The sequence below is a fragment of the Macaca thibetana genome, chromosome 11 (assembly GCF_024542745.1).
Source record: "Macaca thibetana thibetana isolate TM-01 chromosome 11, ASM2454274v1, whole genome shotgun sequence".
NCBI lineage: Eukaryota > Metazoa > Chordata > Mammalia > Primates > Cercopithecidae > Macaca > Macaca thibetana.
In genome coordinates, this window is record NC_065588.1 from 99814933 (window position 1) to 99836271 (window position 21339).

Below are 21339 nucleotides of genomic sequence, written 5' to 3' on the forward strand. Positions count from 1 at the left end.
TGAACCATGTTATTACCCAAAGGGATCAAGGACGAAAAACTCAGTGACAAGCATGACATAGAGAAAAGAGCAGTGAAACACTAACAAGTAACAGAATCCTACAACCACAGAGGATATTCCACTTTGTTACCCAGGAACTTTCCAACAATTCCCCATTTTTTCCTTTTCCAATACGGGAAAAGTCTCTTCAGATTCCAATCAGAAAATTCCTCCTCTCACCCAAGAGGAAACTATAATCTCTCACATTGTTGCCACTGAGGACAGATCACAGGGGCAAAGGAGGTGAGTGCTGATCAAGGAAGGCGGGAGGAGGAGGCAGTGAGAGAGCAAACAGCAGTCCTGGGGAGAGGACAGCCGCACCCAGTCTTACGTGACTGTCCACAGCACAAGGAGGAAACTGGAGGGATAACACTGCCCATGGAATATTGCTGATTAAAAACCACTTGAAATGAGACAGAAATTACAACAATCTGCAAAAGGAATATAGACCACAATAAAGAAAGTGACATTTCACCCAGCACGGGACATATGGATCAGCAAAGCTGAGACAACTCAGGACAGGGAAAAATCCAGACCTACTTCAGAGCTACAGTGGGCTCAGGATAGAGGTCTGTGTAGCTGCTGTCTGTTACATTTGCATATTTTAACTGTAGAGTAATAGTTAAGGGTGATTGAATACCTACCGTATGCTAGGTACCAGTCTAAGCACTTTACTTGTCAATTGCAGGCACATTTTAGGGAAAGGGGATAGGGGTTTAAAATAACGTAAAGAATTCCTGTTTATAGCAATCAAAAGAGCCTAACAGAAACAAAATTAATTAACACACCTATTCAAACAATTTCTAAAGAATGCCATGTGCATTATAGCCATTTTTTAATGCAACTAATTGATAAACTCTCTGCACAGGTCTCTGTGGCCACTGGCAGGCTAACCTCTCCTAGCAATTGAAAAATGAAATAATCTACCAGCTAAAGTCTAACATGATATTTCCCTTAGAGATGCTGATAGAACACAGAATCTGGAGGTTGCCAATATAAATTTGCAAAAACAGAAAGCATCCCTTACTCTCAAAAGCTTGAGAAATGCTTCCTTAAGCAGAGTTGAACTGTTTTTTGTTTCATTTGGTTGCGTTGTTTTAAAGGACTTCTCAGAACTTTCAGTGGACTAACAAGCATGGCCAGTCCATGAGAAAGGGACATCAGAGACAGGGTTTCCCAAATTATCTGGTAAGAGAATTCTTCCCAACAGCATCTACACCTACAGCATTTTCCACAACTAAATTGTGTTTAGTAAAACACTCTTTAGGAAATGCTAGTATGGGCTCATTTTATTATTTCACCTAGAATCTAGCCTATTCCAAACCCCAGATTTTTTATCTACATCCTTCAGAAAGAAAAGAATCAGAAAGAAGCATCCAACTTATGTCCCTGGTATATTTTTTAAGGTAACACAGCTGCTGTAACAGATAAATATCAACATCTCACTGGCTTCATACAATCACAATCAATTTCTCCTCAAGCAACTGTCCAATGCAAGTGAAATCACCCAGGAAGCTTTGGAAAATTCTCCTGTGCCCCACTCCCAGGCATTCTGATTTGGTTATTCTGGAGTGGAGCTAAGCATTGGGAATTTTTTTAAGCTCCCCACCCAGGTTTCTGGGCTGGCCATTGAGGGGCCTGTCTATGTTGGAAAAGTTTCCTAGATTATCAGTCATTATAAATGTTGTTTCAAAAGTTGAAAGGAGTAGGGGGGGAGAGAGAGAAACTTTGTAGAGAAGAAAGGATCAGTGAACCAAAATTAGTATCTGTAAGTGCATGAATCTCCCATTTAATTTAATGTCATGAGACATGCCCTGTTTTGTTGATAAGTCCAGACCTTATCCTTCCTGGTACTGGGTCTGACACTTTTCCATCATGGTTTCCAATAGGACTGGGAACACCATCTAGTATTTATTTATTCATTAAATATTCATTGTTTCAGCAGCAGAGGGCAGTGATTGACAGTACTGGCTCTGGAGTCACATCGTTTGAATACTAGATTTACCACCCATTAGCTGTGTGGCCTTGGATAAATTCCTTAACCTCTCTGCCTCAGTTTCCTCCTCTGTAAAATGGGGAGAATAATCCTGTTCCACCAAGCACTGTGAGAATTAAACAACTAAATCCATGGAGAGGCCTACAATAGTGACTAGCATGCAGTAAGTTTTCAAAAAGTGATGGCTACTATTCTTAACCATTTTCATGATTTTCAAGTGCAGGCTCTCTGCTCTAGGCATCAAGGGGTACAAAGAAGATGAGGCTATATTCTTCTGTCCTCAAGGCATTCACAGCTGGGCATGGGAGACAGACAGACAGATGTGACCTCAGCTTTCATGGCATTATGTGCAAAATTGTGGGAGCATCTTCAGGCTGTGGAGGGGCAGCACAAGAAGGCTTCCTGGAAGGGGTAGCTTTAGATCTGGACCTTAAAGGGTAAGACTGAACCTACAGGCTCAGTCACTTGTTACTGAAGTGGCATGGAAAAGAAGAAAGAATGAGTCAAAAACCCACCTGTCAGCATCTGCAAGGAGACTTTTCTTGGAGTGGAGTTTACCCAGGGTGAAGCCACCACCTCCTGCAAGGTTTCTGCAACATTCATTCCACACCTGGGACTGTGCCCACTTGTGGGCACTCCCCCAACCCTGTTCGACAGCAAGCTTGAACCTTTGTATTGGCACCAAAAGGCCTGCAGTGTTCCATGGTGTGGTTGTGCAAATGCTGGGAGGGCCGCAGGGCAGCAGTAGGCAGGACTAGAGGTGGGGGCAGAGTAGAGAAGAGGAGAGGCAGGACCGTTCTGAGAGTTTCGCAGGCACAAAAATCCCGGGCCAAGCCTCTGCCTCAGCCCCTGCAGGATATCCTGTCATTCAGCCAGGATATATAGACCATTCACAGTGGCCAATTTCACCAAGACTCCTGGATTTGCCATTTTTCCTTTCTGAAGGCAGGTCTCACCTATCTCCTGGTTCGATCTAGGAAAAAGGAAAGGAAGGGATTTAAAAGTAAACACTGAAATGAGAAAGAATTCACTGAGAGTTTATCAAACTAAGTTAAAATAGCTAAGTCAGCCTGCAAGGTGCTTGGCACAGAGAAGGAGCAAATATTTCCTCATCATGCTACAACATTTAGTAATCTTTTGTCTTGGATTGGTTGTACAAAATTTCTGCTCCCCAGCTGAAACCACAGGGCAGGTAAGAGGAGACTTTCATATTTTTTTCATTTGTTAATTGTCATGATGTGTTCAAAAGCTTGTTTTCCTCTATTGTCATGGGTAAAGGGTGAAATCTGGACTTTATAAAATACAGAGAATGTTTGCTGAGACTAAGTCCTAATTGTAACGCACCGTCTTTCTGAAGGTGCGCTAACCCGCTTGCTGCTCTCCTGTGCTAAAGTGCCCCGCTGTTGTTGGGATCTCTAATTTTAGTGCTAACGATCCTCTTTCCAGTGCAGATGTTGGCATCCTGTTTTTCATTTGTTCTAATAGTCTCATTATTGTGAATATCTACCATCCCATCTTCCTGACTGTAGAAAATAACTATGGCTGTGGAGAGACGGTCTGGGGAATTCCAGGGTGGATATCTCACTAAGGAACACAAGTATCAGAAATATTTCCAAAATCATCAGGCCTTCACTCTTTCATCTCTTCTGCCTTCCACTGAGTTGTAGTAAAAGTTCCCAGGGAGGTCTTACCAGTAGCCCCTGTGAAGTACATCAGAAGACGGAACCCTCAAGCAAGCTCACCAAGGTGTCGTCACAGAGTGAGGCCAGCTGTCAGTGAGACAGCATGTGATTTCTGATCCATCAAGAATGAATCTTAACCATGATTCTGCCCCTGTGCCTGGCAAATTTTTATCAAAACCGATTTTATTACAGTTGGCTGCATGCTCTGATAATGTTTTCATGAAAATATGGGAAGCTGGCCTAATGGCTTTGAAATTTGGTAGGGTTGAGTTTGAACTGTGGATCTCATTTTTCTGTTGAACAAATAGGTCTGAGGATTAGTCAGATCCTCCACAGCTGTTTGACCCCGAGCAAGATTTTTATTCTCTTCAAGCTTCAGTCTTGCCCCTGACAGTGCTCCACAAATGGCAGTAATTATCATCACCATCATTATCTTCTTAATCACCATCATCATCATCACCAAGTGTTTGCATTCATGCAGAAATCAGACTTTAACTGATTTAAACAAGCTGAGTTTACTTTCCAGAGAGGACAAGTCTGTAAATACTGTATGAGAGAGAGACTGAGCCATTTCATTTGAAAAGGGCAATTTGAAGGTCAAGAGGTTTCTTAAGAAGAAGGTTTTAAATCTAGCCCACAAAGAAAGAAAAGACAAAGTAATGTAACCCCACATACTTATCCAAATATGAAACCCTCATGTAAAGAAAAGCCTGCTTTAAAAAAAAATGTGGAGGTGTCATGACAATTAAAGGAGGTTAATTCAAACTATACCTAAGTGTAGCTTTGATTATTACTCAATAAAGAACCTTCTAGTGCTAGTTTGGTTCGTGATGATCACCAAATGAAAGCTCCTGGTAAAAACAGAGATTTCAGTTTTCTATATTCCACTCAGGTGCAGGAAAGAGAAAGGGCTAATCAAGGAATCACAAGACCAGTAACTCACAGGGAGACCTTGGGCAAGTCACTGCAACACCCCTCACCTCAGTTTTCTTCCAGCTAAAATGAGGATGATGATACCTGCCCTACTTATCTTCAGAGTAGTGAAGATCAAATAAGATGATACCTTTGAAAGGATGCATAACCAATAATTGTTCTGAAGATGTAAAGTTTCTTTTTATGCAGACTTTATATATTTCAATGAACTTAGAAGCAGTGGTGACATTTCCACCATGCCTAGCCTATTGCTGGGCCAGTGGATGAGCTGTGGGATAACACAGAAGCATGAGACACGATCCTGCCCAAGAAGGGGGTTTTAATGGAGTACAAAGACCAACAAAATGTGCTCCACTGGGCCAGCCACAGGAAGAGTAGAAGCTGAGAAAAGGAAGAAAAATGAGTGTAGTTTTGTGAAAGAGGTGGTGTGAAACACGGCCTTGAAGGACATGGTTTAGGTAGCCCAGTGAAGGGGAGAGAATATGCCAGTTAGGAGAGGAAACAGGTACAAAGGTAGGTGAAGAGTTACAGGAGCTAGCATTCACCACCTGTGATACTTCAGACATTTTGCCAGGAAATTTGCACCTGCTTAAATGACCTTCATCATTCAAAGGTCTCAATAACCTCACGAGTGGTTATTAATATCTCCTCTTTATAGGTGATGGCAAAGGGTAAGCAATTCGTTCGAGATTGTACACTTAGCAACATATAGAGTTTGACTCCAAATTTAGGTCTTTTAATCCCCAAATTTATTCTCTCTTAGTTGCACAAAGCTGCTCCATCTTAAGCTTGATGGGGAAACGAAGAAAAGTTGAGGAAAGGGAGGCATCTCTTGCAGAGGATCAGCCTCAGCATTATGAGCAACAGGGGATCCTAAAGACAGTGCTAAATTGGGTCTGGATCATTCAATTTAGCAGTTACATCTCCACCACCTTATGCTGCTAAATAACTGTTTCTAGCGCATCTGTCTGATTTCCCCAGTTCATTCATTTAATCAACAAGTATTCACTGAGCACTGCTATGCGTCAGATACTATTTTATGGCTTAGGTACAACAGTGAACAAAACAGAGAAAGATCCCTGCTCTCCAGGAGCCTACTTTTCAGTTGGATTGTAATCGAAAGATTGCCAATATCTTTGAAACAGTAACTATCCTCCTCAGCACTGGCACAATGCTGGCTCCACAGCAGACATTCCTGTGGAATCAATAATGAAAGAACATCCTTGAGATCTGCTGATCTATGACCAATTGACCTTGAATAACCTGCTTTAAGAATTTTTCACTTGAGAGTGTATTCTGCAATATATTTCAGGTTCCCCACTTGAATAAATGTGGGTAATAACATTATCTTACCTTGCTCGACTTTAGACTCTAGCTCAGGTATGGCAAATGTATAGTGCAAACAGTGGCTCTTCTTTCACCTACAGCCATGGCAGACATTGCTTATTGATCTCAATACTCTTTCCAGATAAGATTGAAAGGAGTAAACCAGTCATTACCAATCAACCTTATCACCATCCCCGACGTTTCATTTGAGATGATTGGAGACATTCCAGTGAAGAAGACTGGCCATGCTAGATGTTTTGCAAGACTCTGATAACAGGAATCAGGAATTAATGTTCTTTTGTATATTTACACAGGCAAGAAGATGTGATAGGAAGTCTCTTCTTACAATTAGGACCGAGTGCCGGTCCTGCGCTCTCAACCTTGGAGTCAAGTGCCCAGATGGTTACACCAAGATTACCAATGGCTCTGTAGGAGTTCGAGATTGCAGGTACTCATGAGAAAATAAATGTGCTGGAACTGTGAATCCAACTTGAAACTCCCTGTCTCAAAAACTGCAAAGCATTTCTATGACTTTTCTCTTGCTCTAAGACAATAAGCCCAAACTTAGGTAATTCACAATTTATCAACTTAAGTCTAAAATATATATTGTTGACCGGGCATGGTGGCTCATGCCTGTAATCCCCGCACTCTGGGAGGCTGAGGTGGGAGGATGACTTGAGATCAGGAGTTCGAGACCAGCCTGTCCAACATGGTGAAACCCCATCTCTACTAAAAATACAAAAATTAGCCAGGTGTGATGGTGCATGCCTGCAATCCCAGCTAGTCAGGAGCTTGAGGCACGAGAATCACTTGAACCCAGGAGGAGGAAGTTACAGTGAGCCAAGATCGAGCCACTGTACTCCAGCCTGGGTGACAGAGTGAAACTGTATCTCAAAAAGTAAAACAAATAAAATATATATTGTTATTCATTCATATTTTAATACAAAATTGACTTATCTTGTATTGAAATAAACATAAACATTCTCTTTTCATCTTGCCTGTATTTTGAAAATCTGGGTTTTCTTTAATTTGGAAAGAATTCTAGTCTTGAACGTGTTAAAAGCTTTGAGTCTGGTAGTCATATCGTTAGCTATAGACCTTGATACTAATTAGAACTTGAAGAAGGGGAAAAATGAATTACAGCATGGTTGCATTTTATGTAAACTTTGCATTCTTGAAGACCTCTTGGGATTCAAAACTCTGATAATTCAAGGCTAATTCTGGCAAAGGATGGCAAGTGGTTCTGCTCACTAGCTAATGGGTGCAGCCATGGGGCTCAACTGCAAATGCAATTTGTATTTGCTCAGCCTGTTTATTTAGAAATCAGATAGTAGTCAATGAGTTTGCTTTTAATTCCGGGTTGAAGGTTTTTTTTTTTAATTTTGCACGAAATGAAACTATTATATCACACTATTTTAAATTCACATTTGCTTAATGTGACCACACTGCATTCTAAAATCAAAATCATCATTTTAAATAAAAGTTTCCCAGCATTAACTAACCTAGAATTAGCAAGCAGTGGGTATCATCAGGTGGGATAGTTTTTACCTGTTCCTCCTTTTGGAGGTTAGATTCGAATATAATGATTGAAGTTCATATGGTTCGTGATTAATGTCTCTGCATAATCAGGACTTGCAACACCGTGATTGCCCCTGATTCTTTCTGAAAAAAAAAAAAAAGAAAAAAATTAATAAGCATATGCAGCAGTTAACCCTCAATTACTAAAACTGAAAACTTTTTTGTACTGGCTACTTTTTTGTTCATAGCCAAGGTGGACACTTGGTTATATCCCAACACACAAACACAGAAACACACACACACATACACACATAGGATAAAATTTTTGCATTCAGAAATGTTTTAGATTTAAAGACTTTGGTCTATCATTAATCTATGCTGGAACAAACTCAAGATTGGTTCTTTTGTTTTATGTTCTTTGGTTCTGTTTAAAAATCACTTTATTGAGATACTACTGACATACAAAAACCTGAACATTCTTGATGTACACAACTTGATGAGTTTGAAGATAAGTACAATCCATGAAACCAACACCACAATCAGTGTCATAAATATATCCATCATCTTCAAAAGTTTTCTCCCGCCTCTTTTTTGTGATAAGAACGCTTAACATAAGATCTCCTCTCTTTGCGATGTTTAAGCATATATTACATTATAGTTTAGGCACTAAATCTCTAGAATGTTTTCATCTTTCATAACCAAAACTTTGTACCCTTCAAACAATACCTTCCCATTTTCTCATCCTTCCAACCCTTAACAACCACCATTCCACTCTATTTATATTCCTAATTTAAGTGGGATCATATAGTATTTGTTCTTCTGTGTCTAGCTTATTTCACTTAGCATGATATCCTCTAGGTTCATCCATGTTGTCGCAAGTTACAAGATTTCCTTCTTGTTAAGGGCTGAGTAATATTTCAGTGTATGTATATACCACATTTTCTTTATCCATTCATCCATTGATGGATGTTTATGTTCCTTCCATGTCTTGGCTATTGTGAATAATGCTGCAGTGAACATGAGAGTGAAGAGATCTCTTTAAGATCATAATTCCAAATTTTTTGGATATATAACGAGAAGTAGAATTAATGGATCATATGGTAGTTTTATTTTTAATTTTTGAAGGACCTCCATACTTTTTTCTATAGCAGATATACCAATTTACATTTTTGCCGACAGTGTACAGGTAGGTGTTCCCTTTTCTCCACATCCTTGCCAACACTTGTTGCCTTTTGTTTGTGTGCTTTTTATAATAACCATCCTCATAGCTATGTGGATGTATCTCATTGTGGTTTTGATTTGCCTTTCTTTGGTGTTTAGTGATGTTGACCACTTTTTTATATATCTATTGGCCACTTGTATTCTTTCAAAATTAGTTCCTGAAGGGATATGTGGTTCTGCCCTTGGACTCTCTTTCTGCCCATGTTCGTGAAGAGGTGTCCCTGCCACTATTCTCAACCATTCAAAAAAAGTCAACTCTATCCCCAACTTGACTGTTCATAAAGTATGCGACTGTGCTGTTAATCAGTTATATTTCAACGACGGGTTGGGGAGGACAACCTTGAATTTATCATCACGTTATTCTTAACAGCAGCCCAGTTGAAAGAAATGGAAAGAAACAACATTTATGAAGGATTGTCTCTAGATACACTAAGTCTAATCCTAGAATAAGCCATGCCCACAAAGATCTCTTTAAATAGACAATGGTGTTTAACCTCCATAGAATTGTTATTCCAGAACCGTATCTCAGCCAGCACTAGAAACTCTTCTAAGGAACTCATCATTTTATTTCCTACTAGGATATTGTGTGAAATGTTCCTTGCTGCATTATACTGCCTCTGCCACAGGCATTTCTTCATCTGCAGTGTCTCCAATAAGTATGCTAAGCCTGAGCAATGCGTTTGCTTTAAATCCACACATGCTGTGCATTTTGTAACTCATGATCTCTCCCTTCCTGCATTGACTGCCAGGACACTCAGTGATAAGTTTTAAGCACACCTCTAGCATATGCCTAGGCCTTAATATTTATTTCATCTACTAACTTCACTTCTGATAGCACTTTAGATATTTCCCCTGTATGTTCATTGTTCTCTGATTTTTTCGTCCATTTCTCACAATTAAGAATAATCATAATTAAATTTTTTGCTACCTAGAAAGCCAAATGTGTTCCATCTGGATATTTTTAACGGTAGGTAAGTATTAAGACCTAAACTGAAAGCTAAGGCAGTTCTACCACCTGAGTAACTGCATTGCTCTTATCGTGGTCTAATGTCCTCTGTTTACCTCCAAGGTACACCTTTGAGGTCAGAACCTACTCTCTGTCTCTCCCCGGATGCCGCCATATTTGTAGGAAGGACTATCTCCAACCTCGGTGTTGTCCTGGCCACTGGGGCCCAGACTGTATAGGTAAGTGGCACAACGGTTGGACTTTGAGACTTGCTTCTTTGTGTCTCATTTCATAGAAAATTGAGATGAAGGAAGCCCAATAAAAAGAAGAATACTAACATCCATTTGTAGAAATTTCTGTTAGTCTACATGTAGAAAATCTTTCTTGCCCTGTTAGCTTTCACGAAGCAATCTACTTTACTGCTGATAGAGATCTCTCTTTAAGAGAATTCCTCTGTAAGCCAGAAAAAGGGACAATTGAAAGGATATCCATTTTTATTTTAAAAGATATTTGCAAAAGAAAGGAAGTTAAAACCTGGGCTATTATGACCCCCAAATACAATTTTCTTTAAGAAGAAGTTTTGTTGCAATATCTTGAAGACTGTAGTTATTGTTTGGCAACCAAAATAATTATTAAATATTCTAAAAATTTGTCTTAGGATGGAATATCAAACTTTAAAATGGTAAACTTAAGACACATCAGGGTAAAGAAACAGTGTAAAGTTAATTGTGTAGATATGCAGATACACATATACATAAAAATTAATTCTGACCAGGTTTTACTGTAGGAAAAACTACTAGCAAAGTCTGAATCAATGGTATAGTTAGACTTCCGCGATCAAGCATAGCATTTGATAGCTGAAATTGAACTTTTATCCTTAGTATACATACTAACACTCAAATAGTGACTGAGTCCTTGCTACCTGTGGAAATTATGTCAAGTCTTCTTTTTTTGGGTAGGAAAAAATCAGGTATTTTCATTTATGAATTTGCAGTTCATTCCCCATCTTTTTAGATAATGAAAACATCTCCTTAGGATCCACATAAAAGGAGAGATTAGTTCTCTTTTGCTTTGTTTTTGTTCTGATTAAAGTAATACAAGAAAATTATATACAGCTTGTAAAGTTTAGAAAGGTATAAAGAAACAAAAAACATCAGTTTATATTCTGTTGCATATAGGAAACCTTAAATATTTTGGCATGTTTCAGTCTTGGCTTTTTTTCCCATATAACTTGTAAATAGTTGAATCCATACTGTATGCATAATGTCTTTTGGGTTTTTTGTTTGTTTGTGTTTTTAACTAACAATTAAATGAATAAACGCTTCTATTTACTCAATATTGCTGACATTAGGTACCACAGAGGTACTCAGCCTATATTACCTGATGTAATTTTTAAAACAAATCTTTGAGTTAGACATTTTTATCCCCATTTTGCCTGTGAGAAATCAGATTTTAAAATTATCTTTTGCCAGTTTCCTTTGGACTGGAAAGTGATAAAGCAAGTTCAAGTTCAAAGCTGCCTGGCACCTTTCTGCTCTGTCCTACTGCCTAGAGCAAACCTGTTCAAAAAGGAGAGCCTCAAAATGTGTTGGTAATGTATTTTTTGATTGGCAGGTCCTTTCTGCCTTCCCAGGAAATGCCTGGATTAGACTTCTTGCCCTAGAAAGGTCAAGGTTTGGGGTTCAAGAGATCCTGCCAATGGCCGGGCATGGAGGCTCACGCCTGTAATCCCGGCACTTTGGGAGGCCGAGGCGGGCAGATCACGAGGTCAGGAGATCAAGACCATCCTGGCTAACACGGTGAAACCCCATCTCTACTAAAAATACAAAAAATTAGCCGGGCATGTTGGCAGGCGCCGGTAGTCCCAGCTACTCAGGAGGCTGAGGCAGGAGAATGGCGTGAACCTGGGAGGCGGAGCTTGCAGTGAGCAGAGATTGCGCCACTGCACTCCAGCCTGGGCGACAGAGCGAGACTCCATCTCAAAAAAAAAAAAAAAAAAAAAAAAAAGAGAGAGATCCTGCCGCTTCTCTCTGTTAACTCGTCTATACTCAGTTTTACCTCAACATGTTGGCACAGCATATTTCTAAGAGTTTAGCAAATAAGAATCAGGTATCTTTTAAAGCAATTAACTCAGACTTCCAGATTTTAAGAACTTTTTTTGTGCCAAATGTGGTCATGATCATGTCTAGGTCTTATAGACATTTTGATACAATAGAAAGAATGTTTAGATTTGCTTTTCTCTTTCTAACCCATAAAAACAAATCTGATGCTAAGTTATTAATCAGTCACATTGAAAACAAGGAATGGCCTTGTCCAAGATGCAGAACAAAAGTCAGCATGTCCAACATAATGAATGACAAAAAACAGCCAGGAGGGCAAAAGAACACTGGGCCAGCAGCTAGAACTTCGTTCCACCACTTACTGGTTGGGGCAAATGACTTTCTGCCTACTCCTCATTCTCCTCATCTGTCAAATGGGAGCTAAAAGTCCTACTTTACAAAACTGTAGTTGAGATTTTAAAACATTAACCTAGGCGATAAGACTTGGCAAAGTCTATGACAAAAAGAAGGACCTTTATAAATGTTTAATGAATAAATGAATCAGTGACTCACAGTCAAAATTGACCTCTGATAATGAAAGATGAATAAAATGACACTCCTTCTCTAAATCCTTTTTTAACAGAGGGTAACTCTTAGAGCATGAGTAGGCAAAGAGGATTCAAGATCTTTTAGCAGGTTTATGCCATCATACTGTACTATGTGCAGGCAAATGTGGGAAGGTTCACATCTACAATCAAAAGAATCTAAAAGGGTACCTGGGCATGGTGGCATCGCCTGTAATCCTAGCTACTCGGGAGGCTGAGGCTAGAGAATTGCTCGGGAGGCAGAGGTTGCAGCGAGCCAAGATCATGCCACTGTACTCCAGCCTGGGTGACAGAGTGAGACCCTATCTCAAAAAAAAAAAAAAGAGTCCAAAAGCATTCTTTGAATGCTCAAACATTCCCTTCAGACAGGTCTTAAAGCCAGAGCAGCAAAACATGAAAACTGGGGCCTGGACATTATTTCTACTGTCCTTTCACTGGGGCAAAACGGTACTCCCCGTTATCTTCATCTTCCAAACACACTAGATGTCTCGAAAGGCTTCCTTCCTTTGGCTAGGGAAAAAGATAAATCCTCTACTCGGCAGTATATTTTACCTCTCACATTTTGTGGTGATGACAAGCAAGACCTTGACTATCACTTTACATTTCCGTAAGGATAAGGCCATTTCAGAGCTGCTGACATGGGTCTATCCTTCTTTCTGAGGAAGCACATTCCCAAGCTCCAGAATGGCCTTGTTTCCAAAGCAAATGGAACATCTACTTCCTTTTTAATGCACTGACAAATACATTCATATGCAACACTTCTGGGTTATTTCAAAACTATATCTTACTCAAATTGGGAAATCACCCTATGGTCAATGCTGAGAACTTGGAGAATGTAAAGAAACACAATGAAAAAAATTGTGTCCATCATCTTCTAAAATTAAGAACAAAGCATGAATTCTCACTTGGGGAAAAAAAATAAGGAAGGTGTTTCTACCTGGATGTAACCTGCTTCTCCCTAATTAAAAATTACACTACTTTACCAAATGTGCACATGGAGATCTTTCCTCACAAAAATACGTTTCTACTTTGGAACTTAATCATGTCTGAACAGCCGATATTCTATTTGGGATGAAATCGATTTTTTAATTTGAACATCCTACTTTTTTTTTATTCTGCCATGAATGGTAATGGATTTGTGTAACAACTCAAAGTAATGGAAAACGAGCATGTGCAAAGGAGTTACACCCAAACTCAATTGTGGACAAAACAATCTGATTATTTCAAAAAGAAATAGTCTTGATTTTTCTTTTTTAAGTCAATGTCATCGAATTTTCTAAATTTATTTTTTATATCATGTTATTTGCATTTCGAGGCCTCTTTTTCTTTCTCACTGCATATTTCTTGCCATTCACTATCCAGGTTACAAATAATAGACCACAGGGATTTGAAACCATCCTTTTAGGCATTTCCTTTTTTGCTTTGAGTGACAAATAATGCTGAGTTCAGTTAAAGAACATATTTCACTTCAGTTTCCCAGGAAGACAAATCCAACAAGAGCTTTAAATGGAAGACTGGGATGGATTTTCTGCCTAGCACTGTGCACCAAGCTTTTAAACAAAGGTGGTGACGTGGAATAGGCACCTCTAGAGTTTCTTAGGAGATAAAGTTACAGAGAAGTCCCTGGTCTCTTGTGGGGCAGGAAGTGTATTATCTTCCTTTAAAGAAACAGACCAGCTGTTGATTTGCTGACGGCTTATAATGGTAAAGCCTCCTGCATTAGGAAAGTCAGGATGCAAGAAACCACCAGAGTTATGGTGACCCGAGGAAATGTGATAATGACCTAGAATAGTCTTATCAGCTTCTTGAGCCTCACAATGCATCGGAAACGTGCCCTTGTAGCAAATTCTATAATAGCTCTTTCAAGCATCATTGCTAGGAATGTCAATTTTACCATAGCTTTTTCTAACGGGGGCCTGAGATGATAGAAAATGATTTGAAAAGCAGGAAATAAATTATACTGTTTCCTTAAAATTTTTATTTCATAACCAAATGAACTGTTTTCATAAATTGTTAAAACAGTCTATCTAGGCCATAAAATGAGGATTCTTCATACCCCCACATTCCTGCTACCTTTTCTTCCAAGTTCCTTCCAGCATTGGCCAGCTCATAAAAATCAAGCATTTATTAAGCACCTACTATATGCTGCACACAATCAGATATATAATAGGCCCGACCCCTAATCACATGTATAATAGGTCCCTATCCCCAAGGAGCTCACAGACTAATGAGGAAAATTGACATGGGAGCAGAGGAGGAAAAACAATTGTACCTGTGAGCCCAGGTGAGGACACTGGGACTTTGAGGAGTTTTGCAGCCTGCCCAAAGAGAACCAGCTAATAAGTGTGGAGCCACACCAGCAAACAGGGACTGTCTCACTGCAGACCCCAGTTCTAACTCATTACTCTCTCCTGCTTTCCAAAATACCTGGTTGTGTTGCAGGCTCAACTTCTAGGAAAGTAGCCTTCCTCTAACTAGCCCAACCCTGGAATTCTTGCTTCCACCATTAGCTGGGTGCCTGCTCTGCCTGGGGTTGGTTCCATGACACCTGAGCTCCCTTCTGAGAAGCAGCATGCTTTTACAGTAAGATCGCAGACTCCAGAGTCAGATTTCCTGGCTTCCATTCCCAACTTTATTCTATTTCAGTTCTGAGACTTACTCCCTCTGCAGCATTGCCAGATTTAGCAAATAATAATACAGGGCACCCAGTTCTATTTGAATTTCAGATAAACAATGAATCTGCAAACAATATTTGGAATGTACTTATGCTAAAACAATATTCATTGCCTATCTGAAATTTAAATCTAACTTGGTATCCTATGTTTCACCTGGTAACCCTATTCTTTGGTACTGTCTTCCTCATCTATAAAATAGAAATGATGATGCTAACACACCTACCTTCCAAAGATTGCACTGAGGATTAGGTGAGCTAGTATGTGGAAAGTACTTAGGATGTGCCTGGTAGATGGTCAGCCTCCAGAGCATATTGGCTACCTTTTCTGTCTTTTGTGTTTCTCCAATCATCAGTGGCCCTTTTTATTTCAGGGAGTGTTTATTGACTTGATTTTATATTCTAAAGTGCTGGCCTGTTATACTCTGCCTTCAGGCTTAAGGACTCAAATTCTTCAGGTAGGCCTGATTGCAATGCCACTTCCAACTCTTAATGACCATGTAATCTTGAGCAAATTACCTCACTTCAGTATTCTTACCTAAAATCTGAGTGATGAAGATGATGATGATACCTTCCTCATTTAGTTGTGAGAATGAGAACATACATGAAAAGGGGTTGGCAATAGTACATGCTCAATAAATTCTCTCATTGAGCTGATAACTAATTCCCTACATAGTTTCAGCACTTCGGTAAGGACATTTCTGTACATCTCATTTCTTTGTGTAGCTTATGGTCCCATATGTGTATTTTTTTATTCTCATGATTGTCTGCCTTTCTATGGATGGACCCAGTGGATCACACTGATGTCTCAGGCCACAGCAAAGGCCTGTCTTTGAGGAGTGTAAGGAAGGTGGTCTCTTACTCAGCTACAGTTTGCTACAACAAAATACTATAGACTGAGTGGCTGAAACAACAGATGTTTGTTGAGTGAGAGAAAGAGAGGGAGAGGGCGCTCTAGTGCTCCAGTTTTCCTTCTTTTTATAAGGATACGGATCCCATCACAGAGACTCCACCCTGATGGTTTCATCTGAACCTAAATACCTCCCAAAGGCCCCACCTGCAAATACTATCTCATTGGAGGTTACGGGCTTCAACATATGAATTTAGGGAGACACAAACTTTCAGGCCATATCAATAAGTATTCACCTTGGCCTTTCATCCATGGGGTCACAAGCTGCAAGGCAAGAAGGCTGGGCCAGGGTGAAGCACCTCCTATAGAGAAAACCTCACATCCGTTGCAGAATATTTGATGTTGTGGCTCAAGAAAGTCCCCAGGAGATAGCAATTTCCAGCCAGCATATGCCTTCACCCTTTGCACAGCTAGAGGCAGACACCTGAAGAACTGTGGATGGATGGCAGAGCACTTGTTTCAAAGAGGAGGATGTGTTGGGGCACTTCTTCAGAAATAAGCACTAAAGTCGGCCCCACCAGCCTCTTTCTCACCACAGCAAGAGACAGGCATACTCCTTCCTGTCCTGGCTAAATTTTATTTCACTTTCTTGTGAAAACACAAAGAGAAATTATTGCCAGTTTTGAAGATCATAGTAAGCATTCAACAAATGTTGAATGAGTCAATTAAATGAATGTAAAAGCTATGCAAAATATTATAAGTAGTCTATACAGAGAAGCAAAATTACAAGCCAGAGCTGAATGGGAATCATTATCTCTGATCCTAGTGGCTGTGACCTTGTTACCAAACCTTGCTAGGCTTCAGTTTCCTCTTAGATAAAATGGTGATAACAACAACTTCATAAGGCTATTGTGAGGATTAAATACTGAGATAGTACACGTAATGTGGTTGGCATGCTACCCAGGGTCTAGATTGCTAAAATAACAGCAACAACAATAAAGCAAGGGCAGCACAAAAAGGAAAAAAAAAAAAAGGAGTCAAGAAACCTTTAAAGGGGCCAGGCGAGGTGGCTTGAGCCAGTAATCCCAGCACTTTGGGAGGCCAAGGAGAGCAGATCTCTTGAGGTCAGGAGTTTGAGATCAGCCTGGCCAACATGGTGAAATTTCAGATCTACAAAAAATACAAAAATTAGCAGGGCAAGGTCGTGGGTGGTAGGTGTCTGTAATCCAAGCTACTCAGGAGGCTGAGGCACGAGAATTGCTGAAACCCGGGAGGCGGAAGTTGCAGTGAGCCAAGATCACGTCACTGCACTCCAGCCTGAGTGACAGAGCAAGACTCCGTCTCAAAAAGAAAAGAAAAAGAAACCCTTGTAGACCAAGATCTGGCTTCTGGAAGGTGATCAGCAATGCTTTGCTAGATGGCTATTTGAACCTGAAGAACTGCCTCCCGAACATTTATTTTCTTGCAACTATATTAAAACATTCAAATAAAAGATTTCTCGATTGAAAGCAGGAAATTATATAACTTACCATGTGTTTAAAAATAGACAATTATGAATCTAGTATCTGAATCTGTTTTCCTTTCCAGTAAGAACAAACTATAGAAAAGGATGTTTGTAAGGTCTAAATAGAAGTGGAATTTAATCAATCATTTTTTGGACATTAATCGCCTTTTCCACACCGGTCTTTGAGACACATGATCAGTGCTAATGGATTTTTTTTAAATTTATTATCATAATTTACATACAGTAAAACTCAACCTTTTAAGTATACAGCTATTCAAGCTTTGACAAACCTGAAGAGTTGTGTGGCAACCACCATAATTAAGATAGGGAACAGTTGTATATCCCCCCAAATTCTGTGTTGTCGAGCCCTCCCTCAACTCGCAATCCCTGGAAAATACTAACCTGTTTTCTGTGCCTATAATTTTACCTTTCCGTCATATAATTGGAATCATTCAGTATGTACCTAGTATGTACCTTTTTGAGTCTCGTTTATTTCACTTGGCACAATGAATATCAGATTCATCCATGTCATTACCTGTATCAAGTTTCATTCCTTTATAATCCTTTACCGTACTCCACTCTGTGGCTAGACCCAGTTTGTTAAGCTATTCACTAACTGAAAGACATCTGGGTTTGTTTCCAGTTTGGGGCAATTAAAAATAAAGCCACTATGGACATTCACACACAGGTTTTGAGGTGAATGTAAGTTTTCATTTCATTTTGGTAAATACCTGGGAGTGGTTGTCCTGGATTATAGAGTAAAAATATGTTCAACTGTATTAGAAACTGCCAAACTGTTTTCCAAAGTATCTACATTATTTTTCATTTCTATCAGCAATGTATGAGGATTCCAGGTGTTTGGCATCCTTGCTAGCAATTGCTATAATCAGATTTTTTTAGCCATTCTAATGGATGTATAGTGGACTTGCATTGTAACCCATTTTAATTTGCATTTTTCACGTGCTTATTTGCTATTCATATATTTTTCGGGTTGTTTGTTTTCTTATTATTGAGTTTTGAGAGTTCTTTAAGTATTTAAGATATTAGATGTGTGCTTTGTAAATACTTCTTCCCAGTCTGTGTCTTGTCTTTCAAGTCTCGTAACATTGCCTTTTGAAGAGAAAACATTCTTAATTTTGATGAGGTTTAAATGTATCATGCTTTTATAGATACTGCTTCTTGTATCATATCTAGAAATCTTTGACCAACCTTATATCACAAAGATTTTTTTCTATATTTTCCTCTCAAAACTTTGTAGTTTTAAGCTTTACATTTAGGTCTATCATCTATTCCAAGTTAGTTCTTGTATATTGTTCAAAGTATGGATCAAGATTCATTTCTTTGCATATAGATAATTTGAAAAACTCCAGCAACATTTCTTGAAAAGGTGATCCTCTCCTCATCAAATTGCCTTTGGACCATTGTAGAAAATTAATTGATTGTCTATGTACAGGTCTATTTCTGGACTCTCTATTCTGTTCCACTGATCTACATGTCTATCCTTCCACGAATACCACACTGTCTTGATTACTATAGTGTTACCGTAAGCCTTAAAATGAAGTAGTGTAAGTCCAACTTGACCTTTTTCAAAATTATTTTGCTTATTCTAGTACCTTTGCTTTTCCATTCAAGTTTAGGATCAATTTGTCAATTTCTAACAACAAAAAAAGTCTTCCTAAGATTTTAATTGGAATTTCATTAAATCTATAGATGCATTTAGGGAGAACTGACATCTAAAAATATTGATTCTCTTATTCATAATGACAGTGTGTAGCTCTCCATTTACTTAGGGCTTCTTTTATTTTGTTTATCACTGTTCTATAAATTTCAGCTTACAAATTTTGCAGAATTCTTATCAGATTCGCACCTAAGTTCTTCATGACTTTTGGTACTACTTCTAATAGTTTTTTGAAATTTCAATCCCTAATTGTTCATTGCTAGTTTGTGGAAATAGAGTTGATTTTGTATATTGACCTCATATACTGAGAAATTACTAAATTGATGTGTTAGTTCTAATAACTTTCTGGAGATACTTTGGAATTTTCTCCATAGACAATAATGTTGCCTGTGAATAAAGACAATTTTATTTATTTATTTCTAATCTGCATTCATTTTATATCATTTTTTAACCTTACTGCACTGACTATGATGTATTTATCAGTTTTGTGTATTGCTAGGGTCAGGTGGCTATCATGTTGCTTAAAAATTTTGTGTCTGTACTCATTGGGGATGTTGGTATATAGTCTTCTTGTTATGTATTTGGTTTTGGAATCAGGATAATAATGTTCCCTATATTGAGTGAACTGAGATATATTCCCTCTTCTTCAATTACCTAGAAGAGTTTTTGTAAGACTGATATAATTTCTTCCTTACATGTGAGATAGTATTCACAAACAAAGCCATTTGGCATGTTAGTTGTGTAAAGGATTTTAATTTTAAATTCAACTTCTTGGATATAAGAACATTGAGGTTATCTATTTCCTTTGAGTGAGCTTTCCTAGTTTTTTACTTTCAATAAATTTGTCCATTTTTATCTACATTCTCAAATTTATTGGCATAAACTTGTTCATAATATTCATTTATTATCCCTTTAATGTCTACAAGATTTGTAATGATGTCCCCTCTCTCATTTCTGTGATTGGTAATTTTCATCTTTCTTTTTTTCTGATTAGTCTGGCTGTAAATTCATCCATTTCATTCACCAGCTTTTGGTTTCATTTATTTACTCTATTGCTTTTCTAATTTTTATTTCATTGGCCACTGCACTTTATACCTCCTATCTTGTGCTTGCTTGGGTTTCATTTGCTATTATTTTTCTAACTTCTTTACCTTAAGTTGTAAGTGGGTCATTATTTTAAAACTTTCTTCTTTTCTCATATGGTACTTATTTAGTGCAATAAATTTCCTTCTAAGCATTGCCTTAAGTGCGTATCATAAATGTTGATACATTGTGTTTCAATTTTATTCAGTTCAAAATAATTTTTAATTTCCATCTTGATTTTTTCTTTGAAATCAGTTACTTTTAAATATAATATTTTACTTCCAAATAGAATAATTTTTCAGATACATTCCTGCTATTGTTTCCAAATATGTTTCTTTTATTCAGTGAATGCAAATTAAGATATCAAATTTGTAAGATTAAGCTAATACCATGCTTAGAAGGAAATTTATCATTTAATTATATTGTGGTCAGAGCACATATATTATTTGAATCCATTTAAATTTATTAAGACTTGTTTTATGACCTACAATAGCTCCTGTCTTTGCAACTGTTTCATGTGCTCTTGAAAAATAGGTGTATTCTGCCACTGCTAGATGGAGTATTCTGCAAATGTCAATTAGGTCAAATTGATTAATAAAGCTGTTCAAGTCTTTTCTATACTTAATTATTCATTTTTATTTTTATGGGAAATATGATTCAATATCCTTAATAATTTTAAGACTACTTGTTCTATTGGTTATTGAGAGAGGTACTGAAATCTCTACTGTAACTGTATATTTACCTATTTCTCCTTGCAGTTCAATGAGTTTTTGTTTCATGTACTTTGAAAATCTCTTATTAGGTCAATACATATTTATGGTTTATGTTCTATTGATGAATTGATTCCATTAACATTATGAAATGAACTTCTTTATCCCTGGTAAAAATATGTTAACTTGAAATCTACTTCATCTAATATTAATATGAGCTACTTCAGCTTTCTTTTGACTAATGTTAGTATGCTTTTTTTCTCCCTTTACCTTTAACATAATTGTATATTTAAAATATACAACTTTGTAGGCAGCATATAGTTAGGGTCTCTTGTAGGCAACATATAATTAGTTATTGCCCTTTCAACTAATATGACAGCCCATGTCTTTTAATTAAGGTTGTTTCGACCATTTATATTTAATATGTTAGGTTTACATCCATCATCTTGCTATTTATTTTCTGTTTGTTCCATCTGTTCTTTGTTCCTTTTGCCCTCTTTGTTTGTCTTCTTTTGTATTAATTAATTCTTTTTATGAT

The 21339-nt window shown here is 38.1% G+C and overlaps 1 protein-coding gene and 1 non-coding gene across 4 annotated transcripts in view; both read left to right on the forward strand.

The window, feature by feature from the left end:
- Positions 1–2925: 2925 nt before the first annotated feature.
- Positions 2926–21339, forward strand: part of STAB2 (stabilin 2) — a 168386-nt gene continuing 149972 nt past the window's right edge. For 2 of the 3 annotated variants that reach the window (XM_050748449.1, XM_050748450.1), the window contains exons 1-3: positions 2927–3227; positions 6291–6424; positions 9785–9900. In XM_050748449.1, the coding sequence (XP_050604406.1) occupies positions 3150–3227; positions 6291–6424; positions 9785–9900 (328 nt within the window). In that variant the 5' untranslated portion in view covers positions 2927–3149. Of the gene's footprint in view, positions 3228–6290; positions 6425–9784; positions 9901–21339 lie in introns of all 3 variants that reach the window. The other variant, XR_007717704.1, reaches the window with a different exon arrangement.
- On the forward strand, positions 7502–7633 carry LOC126931885 (U8 small nucleolar RNA). The gene has a single exon (XR_007717993.1). It is a non-coding gene; the product is annotated as a U8 small nucleolar RNA (small nucleolar RNA).